General features: G+C 43.2%; 1 protein-coding gene across 1 annotated transcript; it reads right to left on the bottom strand.

The window, feature by feature from the left end:
• Positions 1-478: 478 nt before the first annotated feature.
• Positions 479-17622, bottom strand: Chmp5 (charged multivesicular body protein 5). Its single transcript, NM_001025410.1, has 8 exons — positions 17513-17622; positions 16635-16739; positions 15785-15831; positions 13619-13712; positions 12960-13031; positions 6553-6661; positions 4373-4485; positions 479-1155 (listed from the first exon to the last, which is right to left on the bottom strand). The coding sequence occupies exons 1-8, from the start codon at positions 17579-17581 to the stop codon at positions 1105-1107; spliced, it is 660 nt and encodes a 219-aa protein (NP_001020581.1). The 5' UTR covers positions 17582-17622; the 3' UTR covers positions 479-1104.
• Between the last annotated feature and the right edge of the window lie 187 nt (positions 17623-17809).

Raw genomic sequence — 17809 nt, 5'->3', positions numbered from 1 at the left:
CATGGTGACTAGTAAGATCAACCACCAGAGATCAGTAAGGAGCCTGGCTCAATTCCCAGCACCCACATGGCAGCTCACAACCATCTGTAACTCTGCAGGGCATTGCACACACATGATTCACACACACACACATGCAGGCAAAACACCCAAACACAGAAAATTTTAGAAAGAGTAAAACCAAAACCATGAAATCAGGTAGCAGTTGGACTTACAAGAAAAGGATGAAGTTCTGGGTTTTCCCTTTCATTGTTAGTCCCTTGTGGGAGAATAGAGCATTAAAGTTAACCCAGTATGTCTGACTAGTTCCTCACTTACTCCTCATGAGGCAAGTACAGTTGTGCTAATAACAAACAGTAATTTAAAAATGACACAGCCAAAACCCGAGTTGAGACTGCTTTCTGTTCTTCCTGTTGCAATGCTACTGGCTAAGCTTGGTTCTGTAGTGCAGGTTTTAGGCTAAAGTAATACTACAATTATATCCTTTTGAAAAATATTTATTGAGTATAAATAAATGTCCTATACATTAAATATCAAGAAATATTCATTATTCATTACAAGTCAGGCTATTTACCGAGGGAACCATGGGATCAAAGTAGTAACTCATGATGCAGTAGTGACAGTTCATTCCAACAGTAGACAGAGTAATGACTTGCTCACATGACACAACGAAACCTATCAAAGGAGGCCATCACTTAAAGCCATCTACAGTACCACAATAGACAATGGTTCTGAAAATACTATCAACCCCATCAATAATCTTTATCTTATTAATACATCATCATACTACCATATAGAATTTAGAGTCTCATCTCCTTGGTTTAATTTCAGATTATTGTTAATGAATGAAAACAAGTCATACAAAGTCAAAGGTACTTTTCAGTTAGTCTTTCCTAAGGAAAAAAAAGAATCAAATTTTAGTAAAGACAGCTTCCCCCAAGCAATGAATTCCTTAATGGAAAAAAATAAAAATACAGGAGCAGTGTAATTAGCTTTTCCTCCAAAGAAAGGAAAGAAACGTAAATCTGTTTGGCAAATTGGGAGATACTTCCTAGTCCCAGAATACTTTTTTTTTTTTTTTACATCACACACTGGAATGTTCCAAGTCTACGAAGCTGGAATCTGTGGCAGTCCAAATTCATCCACCAGCACTCCATCCTGTGAGAAGAAATCAAGGATCAGAGCTGCTCTTTGACGTGGTAAAAATGATCATATTCAGTAGGCAAAAGTCACACCCAAGTGTTCAACAATCAAAACCAACAACCTACTCAGAAGCCGGCAAGAAGCCTTCTCTAAAAAGGCAGCAGTCCCTGCCTCGAAATACACTGCTGTCACTTTCATCGTTTATAGACTGGCAAAGCCTTGCAGGGGCTGTCCCAAGGGACCAGTCACTTCCCACTCTGTTCTGCCACTGATCTTCACACTGATCTGTGCCCTCAGAATGGGAAGAGATGGAGAGACCGTACAGTAGAATACTTGCCTCGATGTGTGGGGCCCTGTGCTAGCACAGATGCTTCAGGGACTTGTTACTAGGAAACTGAAAAGACGAGTCACACTAGTGCTCACAAAAATAGCTTCAGCATAATTACTAAATAGTGGGTAATTATATAATTATTTAAAGCAACTTGTGCACCTGGGACTTTTAAGAAGTCAGAGGTGATGGAATGGAGTGGGTAGAAGACAAAGTTGAGACCACCTACTCTTAGCTCATGGGAGGAGGCAAGATATAAGAAGCAATTCAGAGACGGGCTATGAAGACCTACGAAACTATCTGAGCCCCACCTGTTACTTCTCACATTTGATGGCAGTAATATACGGAGTTGGCCCGTCTGTCAACCTGATATAAGCCAGGGTCACCCAAGAGGAGACCCTCAATTGAGAAAGCCCCTGTACGATGGGGCTGTAGGCAAGCTTATTGGGCATTTTCTTAATTAGAGATCAATAAGGGATGGCACCACCCACAAAGGGCCATTCCTGGGCTGGTGTCCTGGGTGCTTTAACAAAGCAGATGGAGCAAACCACGGAGAGCAAGCTGATATGCAGCCTTCCTCCACAGCCTCTGTGTCAGCTCGTCTCCAGGTTCCTGCCCTGTTAAGAGCCCTTGGCCTCAGTTCCTTCAGTGCTGAAGTACATGTGGAAGTGTAAGTCAAACAATCCTTCCATCTCCAATTTGTTTTGGTCATGGTATTTTTTTTTTTTTTTTTTGGGTCATGGTGTTTTATCATAGCAATGGTAACCCTAAGACAAGTGAGAAGACACAAATTTCTAAATCGCTCAGAATTATATAGTGAAAAAGGCAGATTTACAACTGGATCCCATTCAAATATTCTGTCAACGGTACTGTGAGTACCCAGTATGCTTATAGGGAGATCAGTCAAAACAAGGGCTATAAATATCCAAAGGCAAATAACACATTGCACAAGCAGCTAAGAGGGAGATTTTATAAGCAGTAATATACTCTGTTCATGATGACAATTATACAGTATGAAAGGATTTTAAGTCCTTAACATACAACACCTAAATTGCTCTAAACAATAATCATACACAATATTTCACATGAGAGGAATAGAAAAGCTCAAAACAATTCAGTGATCTGTCAGTGTCAGAAATGCCAATTCTCTTCCTTTGCTAAACTAGGATCTACCATTAAGGTTTCTCTCCCACCCCAAAACAGGGCCTTCATGTATCTCAGGTTGGCTCCCAACTCACTCTGTAGCCAAGGATGGTAGACTTTCTTTCTTTCTTTTTTTTTTTTTCTTTCTTTTTTCTTTTTTTCGGAGCTGGGGACTGAACCCAGGGCCTTGCGCTCGCTAGGCAAGCGCTCTACCGCTGAGCTAAATCCCCAACCCCGATGGTAGACTTTCTAATCCGCCTGCCTCAACCTCCCCAGTCTAGGATTACAAGTGGATTACCACCCACAGCGGGTCAGTAAGATGCTGGGCATCCGCCCCAGGGCTCTGTTCATGCCAGGCAAGCACTCTGCTAACTGAGATACGCCCCAGCCCTACTTATTACATTTTATACTTAATTTTATTTACTTTTATTTTTTAAGAGCAGTCAGTGCCAGAGCTCTTAACTGCTGAGCCATCTCTCCAGCCCTCTACTTAAAATTTATACTTCATAGTTTAAAAAATCCAATAAATAATTAACTAGTGTGCCCAGGGTGGGATGCACTTTTTCCTTTCCCCTTCCCCTCTCTCTCACTATTTACTTATGTGTATGAGTTGCCTGTGCACCATGCGTACGTCTTATGTCTGTGAAGGTCAGAAGAGGGCATTAGATCCCTCTACAACTGGAGTTACAGATGGTTGTGGGCTGATATGTGGGCACAAGGATTGAACTCGGGTCCTCTGCAAGACAACAAGCACTCAACTACCGAGCCAACTTGCCAGCTCAGGAGTGGGACCCTCTTTAATATAACCACCCAAATATAAGCAGAGAAGTGGGCTGCCTAGGCTCAGCTACTTGAGAAACTTGCTTGAGTTCAGGAGTAAAGGATACCAGAGGCCCTCTGTCTAAACTAATTTAAAAACAAAACAAACAGACTGGGAATATTACTTAGTATAGTGTACTCACTTAATATGTGTGAGGCCCTAAGATCCTAAGACAAATTGCCAGCACTACACCGCCCCCCCCACACACACTAGGCAAAAACAAAAAACCCAAAAAACAACCTAATACTTCCACTAAGCAAGGCTGCATTTATCAACAATGCTTTCCTAGAATCAAAATGGAAATTCCTGTAAACAGTACCCAGCGTTGGCTTATGAGTTGATTACTTATATTATACAAACTGACATTGTATATATGAGGACAGTTGGCCTAGTGGTAGAGGCCTGAAAGTTCAAGATCAGCCTGGACAACTTGATGAGGCCCTATCTCAAAAGAAGGCCCAGACCCGGTGGAAGAGTACGTGAATGCTTGTCCAGCAGGCATCGGGCCCCAGCACCAGGAAAACAAATGAAGTGAGACATTCTTTAGCCTCAGGGGCGTTATTAATATAGCTAATTAGTTGTCCACTGCAGGAAAACTGGAAGTTCAAGGGTTTCTTTTTTTGGTTCTTTTTTTCGGAGCTGGGGACCGAACCCAGGGCCTTGCGCTTCCTAGGCAAGCGCTCTACCACTGAGCTAAATCCCCAACCCCAAGGGTTTCTAAAAGGGCTGTGACACTTAGACTATATTTTAGATTTCCAAATTGATAGGCATAAAACTTTTACTAGTATGCATGGAAATATATGCAGGCAATACTCATCCCTAGGAAATAAATAAATCTTTAGGAAAGCCCCCCATCTACGTGGACGGATTAGTTAATTTTCTGTTGGACTGTCTAAACTTCAGGCAGTAAGTTATGTACAAGCCTTGAGGACAGACACTACCTTGTTTTTTGTGTCAGTGGGAACGCCCTCTGGAATTGCCGGTGCAGAAGCTGCTTCGTCCAAGTAAGAGCTGTCCTCATCAGCCAGAAGCTCATCGCCCAGCGCATCCAACTCTGAATTAAATAGGCACATTAGAGGAAAATGGGAAGAGAGAATCCAACTCTGAACTACATAGGAACATTATAGGAAAATGGGAGGAGAAACTGGCCCCTCATGTCAAAAAGCTAAACAATCCGTAGTGAGCAAATACAATGCAAAGGGAAAGGGCGCACTTGTAATTCATTGTCATGTGACACAGGGAGGAGCTCACTATGTAATCCTACCTGGCCTAGATCTCAGAGATCCACCCACCTTGGGAAAGAAATGTATTTCCGGGGTTGGGGATTTAGCTCAGTGGTAGAGCGCTTGCCTAGGAAGTGCAAGGCCCTGGGTTCGGTCCCCAGCTCCGAAAAAAAGAACCAAAAAAAAAAAAAAAAAAAAAAAGAAATGTATTTCCATTTGCAAAGTGAAAGGTGACCATTATAAGAGAATTTCAAGGAAACTAGTATATAATATTTATGAAAAAGAAAAAGCCATACCCCACCACACACAAATAAAAAGTCAATCAGTTCCCCACAGGTTTACAGGGCCCCAAACTTGACAATAAGGCTATGCTTGAGAATTGTCTAATTCATACTAGACAACTCTAACACAAACGTTAAAAAACAAAAGTAAACAAACAAAAGCCTCATTTATTGATGGACTTAAAGCACAGGAGCACTGGATATCACGTGACCACAGATGAAGTCAGGCTGCAAATGACTGAAGTAGAAACTAGCAGCCACAAGGACTGGCTATCACAGGTAGGGAAACTCAGGTCAGAAAATTACAAAAGGTGAAATAATGGGAAAAATGGTCTGGGGAAAATGGGGCACAGAAGAACAAGGACGGAAGGAGGGAGAGGAAGAGTAGGATAGAGAGCCACAGGGGATGCGGAATGGCTGTTTCCCCCATGCATCTCGACACCTCCCTCTTCTTCCAAGGCCACTTCTTCTGCGTCTCCTAACACCACCCTAGTCTAGAGCAGCACCACTTCTCATGTGACTACAGCAATAGCTTTTATTCTTCTTCCAAGCCTACCCAGCCACACTACCCATTTCTCATGGCAATCCCTACTCACTCCACAGGCCTCAGGCCTGTTCCCTACCACTGTTAAGAGTCCACACTCTGTGCTTTCAATGGCATCTCATACTTCTTCCCAATCATGAGTGTACCTACAATAAGAATCCAACCAGAAGTTTATATTTCTCTCACTGCTAGTGGAGGTTTTATAAATGGCTGGTCAAACAGCTTACCAGCTAAAGGCATCGATGATCTGACTTCGATCCCTGGGACCCACATGGTAGAAAGAGAGAACTGAGTCCTGCAGGTTGTCCTTTGACCTCCACAAGCATGGCCAGGACACCAAAATGCATCACCCCCCCCCCAATAAATAAACAATGTGACAAAATTAAAAAAGAAATGTAGGGCTCACTTTTGTTTTCTTCAATGCTGAATTTATCCCATAGGGTTCAAGCCCTACCTAGTACCGAAAACACTTTCAAGTCAAAAGGGATACAGTAGGGAAATGCTAACTTGAAGACAAACACCAAGCACAGTGAGCCCTTCGAGTTTCTCCACCCCAGTAGCGGCAGCATGGTAGATGCAGCTGCCGCACAGGCTCTCTGCTCAGACTGGGATAACCAACTCCTAGAGGATTCTGGCAGGAACTGCTTTTAATCCCAACTGTTTGTTTTATTGAAACAAGGATTTCTCTACATGGCCCTGGCTGTCCTGGAACTCTCTATGTAGAGAACTCTCTACGCCAGAGATCTGCTTGTCTCTGCCTCTGGGAAGTTGGGATTAAAGGCACATACCATACGCTTGGCATCCTGATAAGGAATTTTGTTTGTTTGTTGAGACAGGTTTCTCTGTGTAGCCCTGGCTGTTCTAGAACTTGCTCTGTAAACCAGGCCAGCCTACGACTCACAGACATCTGTCTGCCTCTGCCTCTGCCTCCTGAGTGCTGGGATCAAAGTTGTGTGGCACCACTGCCTGGCTCTGGTGAGAATGTTAAGCAGCTGTTGGGTAAAGGTCCCAGGTAGTGCTCCCTTCGTACTCTGGAGCTAATGCACATTTACAGCTCGCACTCACTCACTCACCTGCTTCCAGGTCGTCCTCATCCAGTTCTGGGGTGCCGTAGCTGCGGCCCAGGGCCTCCTGGATCTCATTTGCATCTTCCATCATGTCTTCCAACTGGTCTTGTAAATCCTACAGACATACACAAGACCGCATTTTCCTCCTTTCCAGGGACACAGAACTCATTGTACAACAGAGGTGGGCAGCAGGCTCCGGCAGGACTCTAACTCACAGCAGAGGGAGGAATTGGTGAATGAAACTAAAGGCATTGAGCCACCACATACTGTATGGCAGGCTCAACTTTCATTCTCGCTATAGGTGGCAGAAGATGTCACAGCAGGGAATTCAGATGTTTAAACAGGAATGGAAAAAGGTCACCATCATCTTAGGTATGGACAACAGCGTCCTCTTTGCCAGATTTCTGAATTCCCCTCAGCCTTGGCTTCTACCTCCCGAGTTTCTTCTTCCCCTTTCTGTTTCTGCCTACAAGCCTTATCTTCTGCTTCTATTTCCTTTGCCTGTTTCTTGGGCTGCGAAAGAGGCTTTCCTTCAGCCTTCTCAGCCTGACATTGACAAGACACCTGTGGCTTTCTCCAGACTGTCACCACTACTTTTATTTCTGTGTCTATATATGTGCATATGCATGTACCTGCAGGTGCCTGCGGAAGCCAGACGAGGTTGACAGACCCCCTGGAGCTGGAGTGATAGGCAGTTGTGGGACCCAAACTCTGGTCCTCTCTAAATGCTCAATTGCTGATCCAGCCCTCTAGCCCCATCATCATCATCATCATCATCATCATCATCATCACCACCACCACCACCATCATCACCATCACCATCATTGTCATCAGAAGTATCAGAAAGCAAGTCTAAAGAGAAGCAAACAGTAGATCCCTGCAGCAGGTAAGGGTACCCAAACTAGGCTTTCCATAACGAGATTTCCACTCATTTTTTTATTATCTTCCTTTACTAACTCTCATCACCCTCTGAATCTTGGGAATGGGGATTGAAAATTAATGTAAACATTCATTCATTCATATGGATGTGTTTTTGTGTGTGCATGCATGATATGGGATCATGTGTCATTAGTGCTCAAGTCAGGACAACTTGTGGGAGGGAGTTGGTTCTTTCCTTTCACTATGTGTATAGCAGAGGCTGAACTCAGGTCCATCAGACTTGGAGACACAGGCACTCACCTGCTGAGCCATTTTGGCTGGCCCGAAATAGAAATTTTAAAAATGCCAATTATATAACCAGCTCTCAGTTACTGTCAGTTCACCTCTCTACATGACAGTAGCTAGAAACTGGCATTAGTCAACCGAGAAGATGCTCCTGAAGGTGGCCCAGTTTGACCTCAAATGCACTCTGTAGTTAAGGATGACCTTAAATTCCTCATTCTCTTGCCTCTACCTTGCAAATTCTGGGGTTACAGGGGTGTGCCACCAGGCCCAACCTCTGGCTTCCACTTTTCTTTTTCCCGGTGTGGTGCTGAAGACTGAACGGGGCCTGGTGTGTGCTCGGCAAGGACTCGACCACTGAGCTGCAGCCCCAGCACAAATCCTGTACTTAGTGGGAAGCAGTGCCTAAGCCTTTCCAGGTTGGAGAGGTGGCCAAGCAATGCACAACACTAGTGGCTGTTCTTCCAGATGACCTGACTTTGATTCCCAGCACTCAAGTGTAACTCCAGTCCTAAGGGATCCCAGTGTCCTCTTCTGGCCCCCATGGGGCAGATGGTACTCAGACATACATATAAGCACACACTACTACATAAAATAAAAAAATTTAAATCTAAAAACAAAAACCCCCAAATTAAGCCCTACCCCTTCTCGTGGTACTGAGATGGAACTCAGGAGTCTTGATTATGGTCAGCACATGCTCTACCACTGAGTACTACTCTCAGCTGTTTTTCTCATTTAAAAGATGGGATATTAGACAAGAGAGATGGATCATGGTTAAGACCGAAGACTGTTCTTCCAAGGACCTGAGTTTGGTTCCTAGCACCTATGGTGGGAGGCAACAGCTTCAGAAGCATTGGATCTGACTCTCTCTTCTGGCCTCTAGGAACAACTGCTCTCACATGCATATACATACTTTAAATCTTTTAAAAAGAGGAGGGGATAATTGGGGAAATGCTTCAGCATTTAAGATCACTTGCTGCTCTTACAGAGGATTTGAGTTCCATTTCCAGAGGCCACAGGACAGCTTACAGCTATCTCTAACTCCAGTTCCAGGGGAGTCTGATAACTGTTCTGGCCATCCACACACAGTGCACATCCATACATGCAGATAAAGCACTCAGATGCACTAAATAAAAATAAGTAAATCTTTTTGATGAGCCCACTAAGACTCATCCTGCATATGGCTACTATAAGACTTATAATGATAATGATAATAATAATAATATACATATATATCATTACTTCGCTTAAAGCCAGCCTGAGCATGTACAAGACCCTAAGTCCAATGCCACCATCACCAAACACCAGTGTGTCCATCAGCATACAGAGAGTATGAGGCCTCACTCAGCACGAGAGCTTCCTGTATTAGCATGTAGGTACGTGTACTCTCAGATGAGTACCAGGGAAGGCAGGAATGCTACAGGAAGGGCTGCGTCTTCCAAGGGAAAGATGCAGAACCTGTTTCCTGCCCACAAGCCCGGGAGCAGAGGCAGTTACCTGGTGGCCTGAGCACTACCTGTGCGGCTGCACCCCGAGCTTCCTGTGGATCTTTACCATGATCCTTAGCCTGCTTCCCTAGTTAATCTATAAAACAGATCTTTATGGAAGAGGCCATTTGCATTTTATAAGAAATTCAATGTAATCATGCCTTAATTTGTCGTGCACACGGGACTGAACTAATTATCACCAGGAATCTTTTTTTCAAATTGTGCTACGCTTAAGTATGCCTAAAATAAAGCGTCTAGTGTCAAAATCTTGACGTTTGAACCAATGCCACTACTGAGTCATGTGGAACCAATTTTCCTTCTTGCCTCCCCTGGTACAGCACTCTTGCTGGCCATGGTGTTTGCAGAGACCCCCAGCCACAATGTCCAGAGCAACAAAGTCATTTGTAAATTCCTTTCAGGCAGCCTCGTTTGGTTTCCCACAAGAAAGTGGAGACAATACAAAGTAGAATGCCTTTTGCATTTCTGAGTGTCAAACTACCAGTGTTACACGGGGCGTCCTCCTGCAGAGAAGAACGGGTAAAGCAATTACTAAGAGGAACAAACAGTAACAGAGGAAGGATTCAAACCAAGTCCAAGGGATTACACACCAAGAAGTATGCCTACATAGGCTTGGGATTCCCAACACTTTGAGGCTGAAGCAGGAGGATTGTCATGAGCTCTAGACCAGTTACACCTACTGGGTAAGACCCTGTCTCCAGAAAAAAGGGGAGGGGGTACAAATCGTCTGATGAGTAAGATTTCTCTGTATCTTTTTTCGGGGGGGAGGGGGGACAGGGTCTTGCTTTGTGGCCTAGGCTGGCCTTGAACTTGGTTCTTCTGTCTCTGACTTCCTAGTCTTGAGATTACAGGCCTGCAACCATAATGCAGCCTATGAACACAGTTTCTAGTTACATAGTCTAGTACAGACACAGCAAGAGAAAAGAAAGTTACCATGCAAAGTATCAGACTAATCTACCTTTAAATTCAATACTGGATAAGCAAAGGCAACACAAATGGAAGTGCTAATCTAAAAAGCATAGATGCCCTAGTGTTCTGTGAAATAAAAGGATAAAAAAATTTAAACAGGGCGTTGGGGTGGGTAGGTGGCTCACTGGCTAAGCTTATGGATTGTTCTTGCTGAAGAATGGTTTCCAGCAGCCACAACAGGCAGCTCACAACTGCCTCTCCCTCCAGCTCCTAGGATGTATTTTCTTCTGGCCTCCACGAACATGCACTCACATACACAAAAAGCAAACACAAATATATATATGTTTGTCTCAAAAAATGTTGGGTTTTTTTTGTTTTTGTTTTTGTTTTTTTGAGACAGGGTCTCTCTACATAGCTCTGGTTGTCCTAGAACTCCCTCTGTAAACCAGGCTGATGTCAAACTCACAGAGGTTTTCCTACTTCTGCCTCCAGAGTACTGGTACAAAAGGTATACACCATCAGCCTGGCCTAAAGTCTTTTTTTTTTTTTTTTTTTTTTAAATAAAAAGGATAGGCTGGAGAGATGGCTCAGTGGTTAAAAGCACTGCCTGCTCTTGCAAAGGTCCAGAGTTCAATTCCCAGCAACCACATGGTAGCTCACAACCATCTGGTGCATCTAAAGACAGCTACAGTGTACTCATATACAAAAAAAAGTATAAAAACAGCTAAATATACAAACAAAAACTTCAGAACTTAGAGATATAAAACAATAAAATATTTTAGTTTATATTAGAAAAATAAATCTAAGAAGATCGAGGTATCCAAAACACCAAAAGGCTAGAATGGATTTGAAGGAAAGGCTGGCACTTCGGGGGCCGAGGCAGGGCTGACACAAGTGCTAGCCTAGGCAATATAATAAATTCTATACGAGTTTAGGCTACAGAATGACATCCCGTCTCAAAAGCAGAGTTTGAGGGGAAAGATAGTTCAGTGGTCAAGAGCATCTGCTGCTCTTCTGAGGACCTGACCCTACATCCTTGTCAGCACAGCTCACAGGTACCTGTAACTCTCACTCCAAGGGATCCAACACCCTCTTCTGGCCTCAGAAGAGAATGCATGCACATGCATAAACCCATAAATAGATATGTACATGCATTCATAATTACAGACAAATAAAGTCTTAAAGAACAAACGAAAGAAGCAAGAATAACCAAACCTTCTCTTATGTTCATATTAAATAGCGGTCTTAGAAACTACAAGAGAAGCTAGGCAGTGGTAGCACATGTCTTTAATCCCAGTACTCAGGAGGCAGAGGGCAGGAGGATCAGCCTGGTCTACAGAGTGAGTTCTAGGACAGCCAGGGCTACATAGAGAAGCCCTGTCTAAAAAATAAACAAACAAGCAAACCACCACCACCACCACCACCAACAACAACAACAACATCCAAAAAACAAAACAAAACAAAACAAAACAACCCAAAAAGAACCACATGTCCAAAAATCCCAGAATTTGGGAGACTGAGGTAGGCTAGCACACAGTAAGAAGCAGGATAGCCTGGGCTAAAAAACAAGACCTTGTGTCAAAAGCAAAACAATAAAACATTACAAAGAGGTCTAAATATAGAAAATAAAATTACTTTTCATACTTTAGTGAACAATATACCGTAAATGGTATTATACAAATGAGTATACACAGATTATTTTTCTCAGTGAATTTCCTGAAAGCTGTAACAATGCCCACTGCCATGTAAGCAGAGACTTGAAAGACTGGAACTGGTCAATGCCTTTGTGAAACCAGAAAAACACAACTGCAAACACGACGAGCGCGGCTCCACTAGAACAGCATGCTGTGGCCTCTAACCATTAACTACTTTCTGGGCCCCAAATATGGTCAGGATACGTTCAATGAACAAAATCAAATCCCTTCCCTCAAGAAGAGAGACATTCTAGTTGGGCAAGGTGACAGTACACACTTGGGAGGCAGAAGCAGCTCTCTAAGTTCAAGGCCAGCCTGATCTATAGAGCGAGTTCCAGACAGCCAGGGCTACATAAAGAAACCTGTCTCAAAAAACCAAAACCAAAACCAAAACCAAACAAACAAGAGAGAGAGAGAGAGAAAGAGGAGGGAGGGGATGTGGGGAAAGAGAAGGGGAGCGGAGCAGAGAGGGGAGGAGAGAAGAGACATCCTAACCAGAGGGTAATACTCCACTGTAGATGCAGCAAGGAAGCCTTTATCCTCCCTCCCTCACTGCCCACTTTCTCTGCCTGCTGTGTGTGATGTTTACCTGCCTGACAGCAGCCAGCCTCACAGGCCTTTCCTTCCTGACCAAAATCTAAACTCTAAAAGACATGCTAACTTCAAGAAGCTAGTAATTTAGTGCCAAAATATAAAGAAAATTTCGGTTTAGAAACACCAAAAAAAAAAAAAAAAAAAAAAAAAAAGGACTAAACTGCAGAAATTGCATTAACCACCTTACATTCATATCCTCTTTTAACAGTTATGGTGTATGCCTCAAAGCACTTAGAAAGCCAAAGCAAGAAACCACAGGTTCAAAGTCAGCCTAGGCTACACTGCAAGGTCTCCCACCCCATTTTTTTAAATGGAACAATACTTGAGATAGTTCACTTATTTTACCTGCGTAATAACTGTGTGTAGCGCCCAGGTTTTTGCATTAGCAATGAGGAAACTAAAGGGTGCCCTTCCCTTTCCTGAAGTCACCACATAGCAAAGAGCAGGACCAGGATTTCATGCCTTTTCTGTGAGTTTCTCACCACAAACGCTTATTTTGAACCTTGCAACGAGTACACATCTTGCAAAAACCAGCAGACAGGCAGCTCACCTCAATCTGGTCAATTTTTACTTCCTTGTAAGCCTTCTTCATTTCCTTTACTCCCAATTTCATTGCATCAACCTAAAAAAGGGTAGAAGAAAGCACACTGTATTTGATGTTTTATCTTGAAGCACCGAGGATTTGAACCCAAATACATGCTAGGCAACCATCCTACCATTGTTTCATCCCCAGCCCAGGAAATACACCGAACTGAGAAGTCAGTTTATGCTGGCGCGATGTCTCAGTGGTTCAGAGCCATCTGCTGCTCTTGCAGAAGACCTAAGTTTGATTCCTAGCATCCACATGCCCACAACCATCAGTATCCAGGGGATCAGATGCCCTCTTCTGACTTCTTTTGGTACTACGTACACATGCATGCAAAATATCCAAACACAGAATGTCATGTTTGCTAAACCGTAGTTTAAAAACCATAGAAAAGTATGAGATTAAAAATTAAACTGAAGCTGGGAGGTGATGGCACACATCTTTAATCCCAGCACTCGGGAGGCAGAGGCAGGAGGAGCTCTGTGAATTCGAAGCTAAGCCTGGCCCACAGAGTGAGTTCCAGAACAGCCAGGACTACACAAAGGAACCCTGTCTTGAAAAACATAAAACAAAAACAAAACAACAACAACAAATTAAAACGGGAAAAGGAGCTTGGGGCATACCGTGGTTTTGGTATCCTTCAGTGACTGGATGGTGTAATTAGCTTGCTCCATGTTAAAGGACTGTTGGGCAAGGTTGTCTCGCTGCTGCTCATACCTTTTCGGGGTCAAGTGAGAATTAGAAATGTGAACCAGATAGAAATCCATAGGAGGAAAACAGCCTTAACACTAATAAATAACAAACACCAAAACCAAAATCATTTTAAAACTACCAACTCTTACAAAATCCCTCCAAAGTCTTTTTCTCTTGGATGTATTTGAGTTTTAACTATTCCCACTAAGCAACATAGTATTTGCTTCTTTATTCAATTTTTTGAGAATGAGTCTTGTAGTACAGGCTAGCCTCAAACTTATAGTGTTCCTCCTGCTTCAGCTTCCCAAATGCCAGTGATGTGGGTGTGCCTCCCTCCTGGCCTTGCTCCCCGTCTTCATGTTATTTATATATTTTTAGTTATTTCTCAGGATGAATTCTTAGAAGCAGAACTCTTGGGGCAAAAGGTAAGGCCATTTTTTTAAGATTCTTCATATATGTGGGTTGGAGAGATGGCTCAGCGGTTAAGAGCACTGACTGCTCTTCCAGAGGTCCTGAGTTCAATTCCCAGCAACCGCATGGTGGCTCACAACCATCTGTAATGGGATCTGGTGCCCTCTTCTGGTGTGTCTGAAGACAGATACAGTGTACTTACATATAATAAATAAATAAATCTTTAAAAAAGATTGTTCATATGTATAGCTAAACGGTTTTCAGACTTAAAATAGCCCTATATTCATAATTCAGGTTATCCATCAGACTTAATATAATGTCTGATACTTGAAATACTCTTTAAAATAAAGTTTTCTGGGCTGGAGAGATGGCTCAGCGGTTAAGAGCACCCGACTGCTCTTCCAGAGGTCATGAGTTCAATTCCCAGCAACCACATGGTGGCTCACAACCATCTGTAAAGAGATCTGATGCCCTCTTCTGGTGTATCTGAAGACAGCTACAGTGTACTTATATATAATAAATAAATAAATCTTTAAAAAAAAAAATAAAGTTTTCTATCAAATTATATAATGTCAAAGACTTATGTCACCACGATCTTTATTACTACATGAATGCTATCTAATTAGCAGAAGAAAAATAGGTAATTCACGATTCAAGAAATTGGAAAATGATTCCATTAAGTTAGGCATCCTGGTACAAGGTTATAATCCTAGCAATTGGGAAGCTGAGCCAGGGGATTAGACTGGAGGCTAGCCTGGGGTACATAGCAAAAAACAGAAACAGGAAGGGGGGCGGGGGAGGACAGCTTACATAAGAGACACGTAATTTCAGTTACCTAAGAATCTAGGTCAACTTTCTTTACCTTGGGTAGTTTTGAACCCCTGCCATTCTTGCCTCCATATACCAAGTGCTGGGTCGTGTGCCATCAGGCTTGGTTTATTTACTTATTTAATTTGGGACAGGGTCTTATGTAGTCAAGGCTAGCCTTGATTTCTCCATGTAGCCAATGCTCATAGGCTCCTGGTCCTCTACCTCCCACGTGCTAGGATTACAGGCCCAGGCCTTAAAGCCAAGTTATATTCCTTCCATATGAAAACCGAAATACTTTAACACCAATTGCCACCAAGAAGGCAATAGCTGTAATACATGCTGGCTACTCTAGGCACTACTAGCTTTTTTCCAGTGTGATTTAATAATAATAATAATAATAAAAAAAAGACAACATCTGATTGTTACAATATCATTTTAAAATTGAAACCAAGTCATCAACAATTTCCCCAGTTTGCTACAAGCTGATTATGCCTTGCATCTAAACTCCGTGGATGATCTCACAGGCCGAGCAGTCCACAGTAATTGGGTTTTGCACAAGCACTGGGTCATAGTAATTGAAAATAAGTTGTGAACCTTTACATTTATTCTAGAGAGAGAGAATGAATACTCTGCGCTCCTAACTTTACAAACCAAACCAAGTAAACAACAGAAAAACCAAACCATATTGACCTTGCCAGCTGAAATAATACTATATGGCTACTTAAGTTGATAACGTTAAGTACTCGAAGCTTTTGCAAATTTGTCATGAAACCAAGAATACTTAGAAAACAATATGAAAGCCAGAAAGAATGGAAGGCCCCTTCCCTTTGTGATTTCAAACTGCTCTTAGAAAGGAGATGGTGCATGTGACTTACATCCGTTTTTGCTTTAAAACCCTCAGGGCTTTCTGTTTGACCATGTTCTGAGGAGAAAAACAGACGTAATTAAAACAGGGGGACCCAGACGTCAAAAGAAGTCTCCCATGTACTCAGACCCATACAGCTACTTGTTTCTTTTTCAAAATGGCAGACACAGAGGCTCCTTGAATCTACTCTTCTTCTTCAAGCTTCGAGCGCAGATAATGCTAAGGCCCAGTTGGTATGTCTCAGCGCCCTTTGCACCCCACTCTCTGTACCCTGAATTCCTCTTCCTTTTCCTAGGCATTTTATTTCCACTTCCACCCCAACAACACACACTGTGTATAACCAGTTGCTTTCCATATAAATATAACATGTTCAACCACTATCGTGTCCTCATGTTAGAAACAATTTACAGCAGCTATCCAACCTCTCCCTTTCAGAATCTGAGGACCTCTACACCATCCTTGGTTCATACTGTTAATAAGCTATGGAAGTGGAAAAAAAAAAAAAACAAGACAGCTATATATCCACAGTCTATTAAGTAGTGACAGTATTAGAGCACTGACCTTACATGTTATCTCTCCTAACCTGGGTAACCTGACACACCCGGACTCTGAGCACAACCAAGCTCTCCCCTCCAGAGTCAGGTCCTTTCGGTAGAGTGTGCTGATTCCCAGTACCTGTGATCAGCACCTTCTACCTTCCACATTAAAACCCAGCCTCCCTCTTGAATTATGGCTGCACTCTCTGTTCCCTGAAGAATAGGTATTTTCTCTTTACCAGACTGTGTGAAAAAAAAATTTTTTTTTGTATCCTTCAGCATTCCCTACACAGTACTTCCTACAACAGTTGTCACCAACCTTACCTTAGCAGGACCCTCTCTCATCTTCTTGATTTGGTCCTTATATTTCACCAGTTCAGCATCCAACCGGGAAATCTTTTTGTCAATGGATTCTGCCCTGCTATCCACCTTAGAGGAAAATGTCACATGTAGTGGTAATTATTATAATATGTTTACACAAAAAGGGGCAGGAGAAGAGGAAGGAATATAGAAAAGAAAACAAAAGGAGCAATAGAGCAAAAGGCAGAAAATAGTGGTTTTCTTAAGGGTGGGGAATTCCATCCAGGACCATTGGAGGGTTTTCATAAACTCTCTCCCACCTCCCAGATTCTGATATGGCAGAGGAAAACAATTTAGGAATCGCTCGGCTGGTTGAGATTTCCCAAGTGGGAGACTAGTCAGTTTGGGACTCAGCATGAAGGTGTGTAAAATGAAGCAATCAACACAGGCTATGGTGAGATCTAATGCCATCTCCGAGATCAGGTTTCATCTGGAGGGGCCAAGATTCAGAATTTTGTGCTACTCAGATTCAGAACTAAGGTACAGCTATATTAACCCTGACATGGGCAAGGAAAGAGGAATGAAAAAAAAAAAGATTTTTAAAAGGCCAGGTTAGACGAAAGGGGGCGTAGTGACCTAGGAAAGGTAGGTTGAAATGTGAGGACCAAAGCGAGAAAGGGGTGGGGCACAGTGGGCAGCGGAAAGAGCTAAGTGCAGTAAGGATGAGAGAATGATGAGATTAGAGTGTCTGGTTTGTGGGGTCAGGAATGACCTGGAAAACAGGGATGACAGGGATGGGGAAGAAGACTGAGGTTTAATGGGCCCGAACCAGGAATGGGGTGGAGTACGAATTCGGAATAGGTGGGTCGGAGTGTCAGAGGTATACAAATTCAAATGCCCACCGTCCCAATGCAGTCAGTCAGGCTAGGTGGCGGAGCCTTGGGTTTCGCTTTTCCGAAGAATCGGTTCATCTCGGCCGGCGGCGAGGAAACCCAAACACTGGAGAAATACCAGAAACGGAAGCGTAGTCGCTCCGGTTTCAATTTCCGGCCCCCCCCATGCGCAAGCGCAGAGTACTCGCTGGAGTTTCCCGATCCTTTTTCCGGGTTTTCAGCTCCTCCTTCCGGAGAAGGAGCGCGGAGCTCTGGGAGAGGTGGAAAGACTTCTGGAGGTGGGGCTTATGAGGAAGGATAGGGCGG

The sequence above is a fragment of the Rattus norvegicus genome, chromosome 5 (genome assembly GCF_036323735.1).
Source record: "Rattus norvegicus strain BN/NHsdMcwi chromosome 5, GRCr8, whole genome shotgun sequence".
NCBI lineage: Eukaryota > Metazoa > Chordata > Mammalia > Rodentia > Muridae > Rattus > Rattus norvegicus.
Note: the sequence above shows the minus strand (reverse complement) of the source record. Positions and strands in the feature narration are given on the sequence as shown.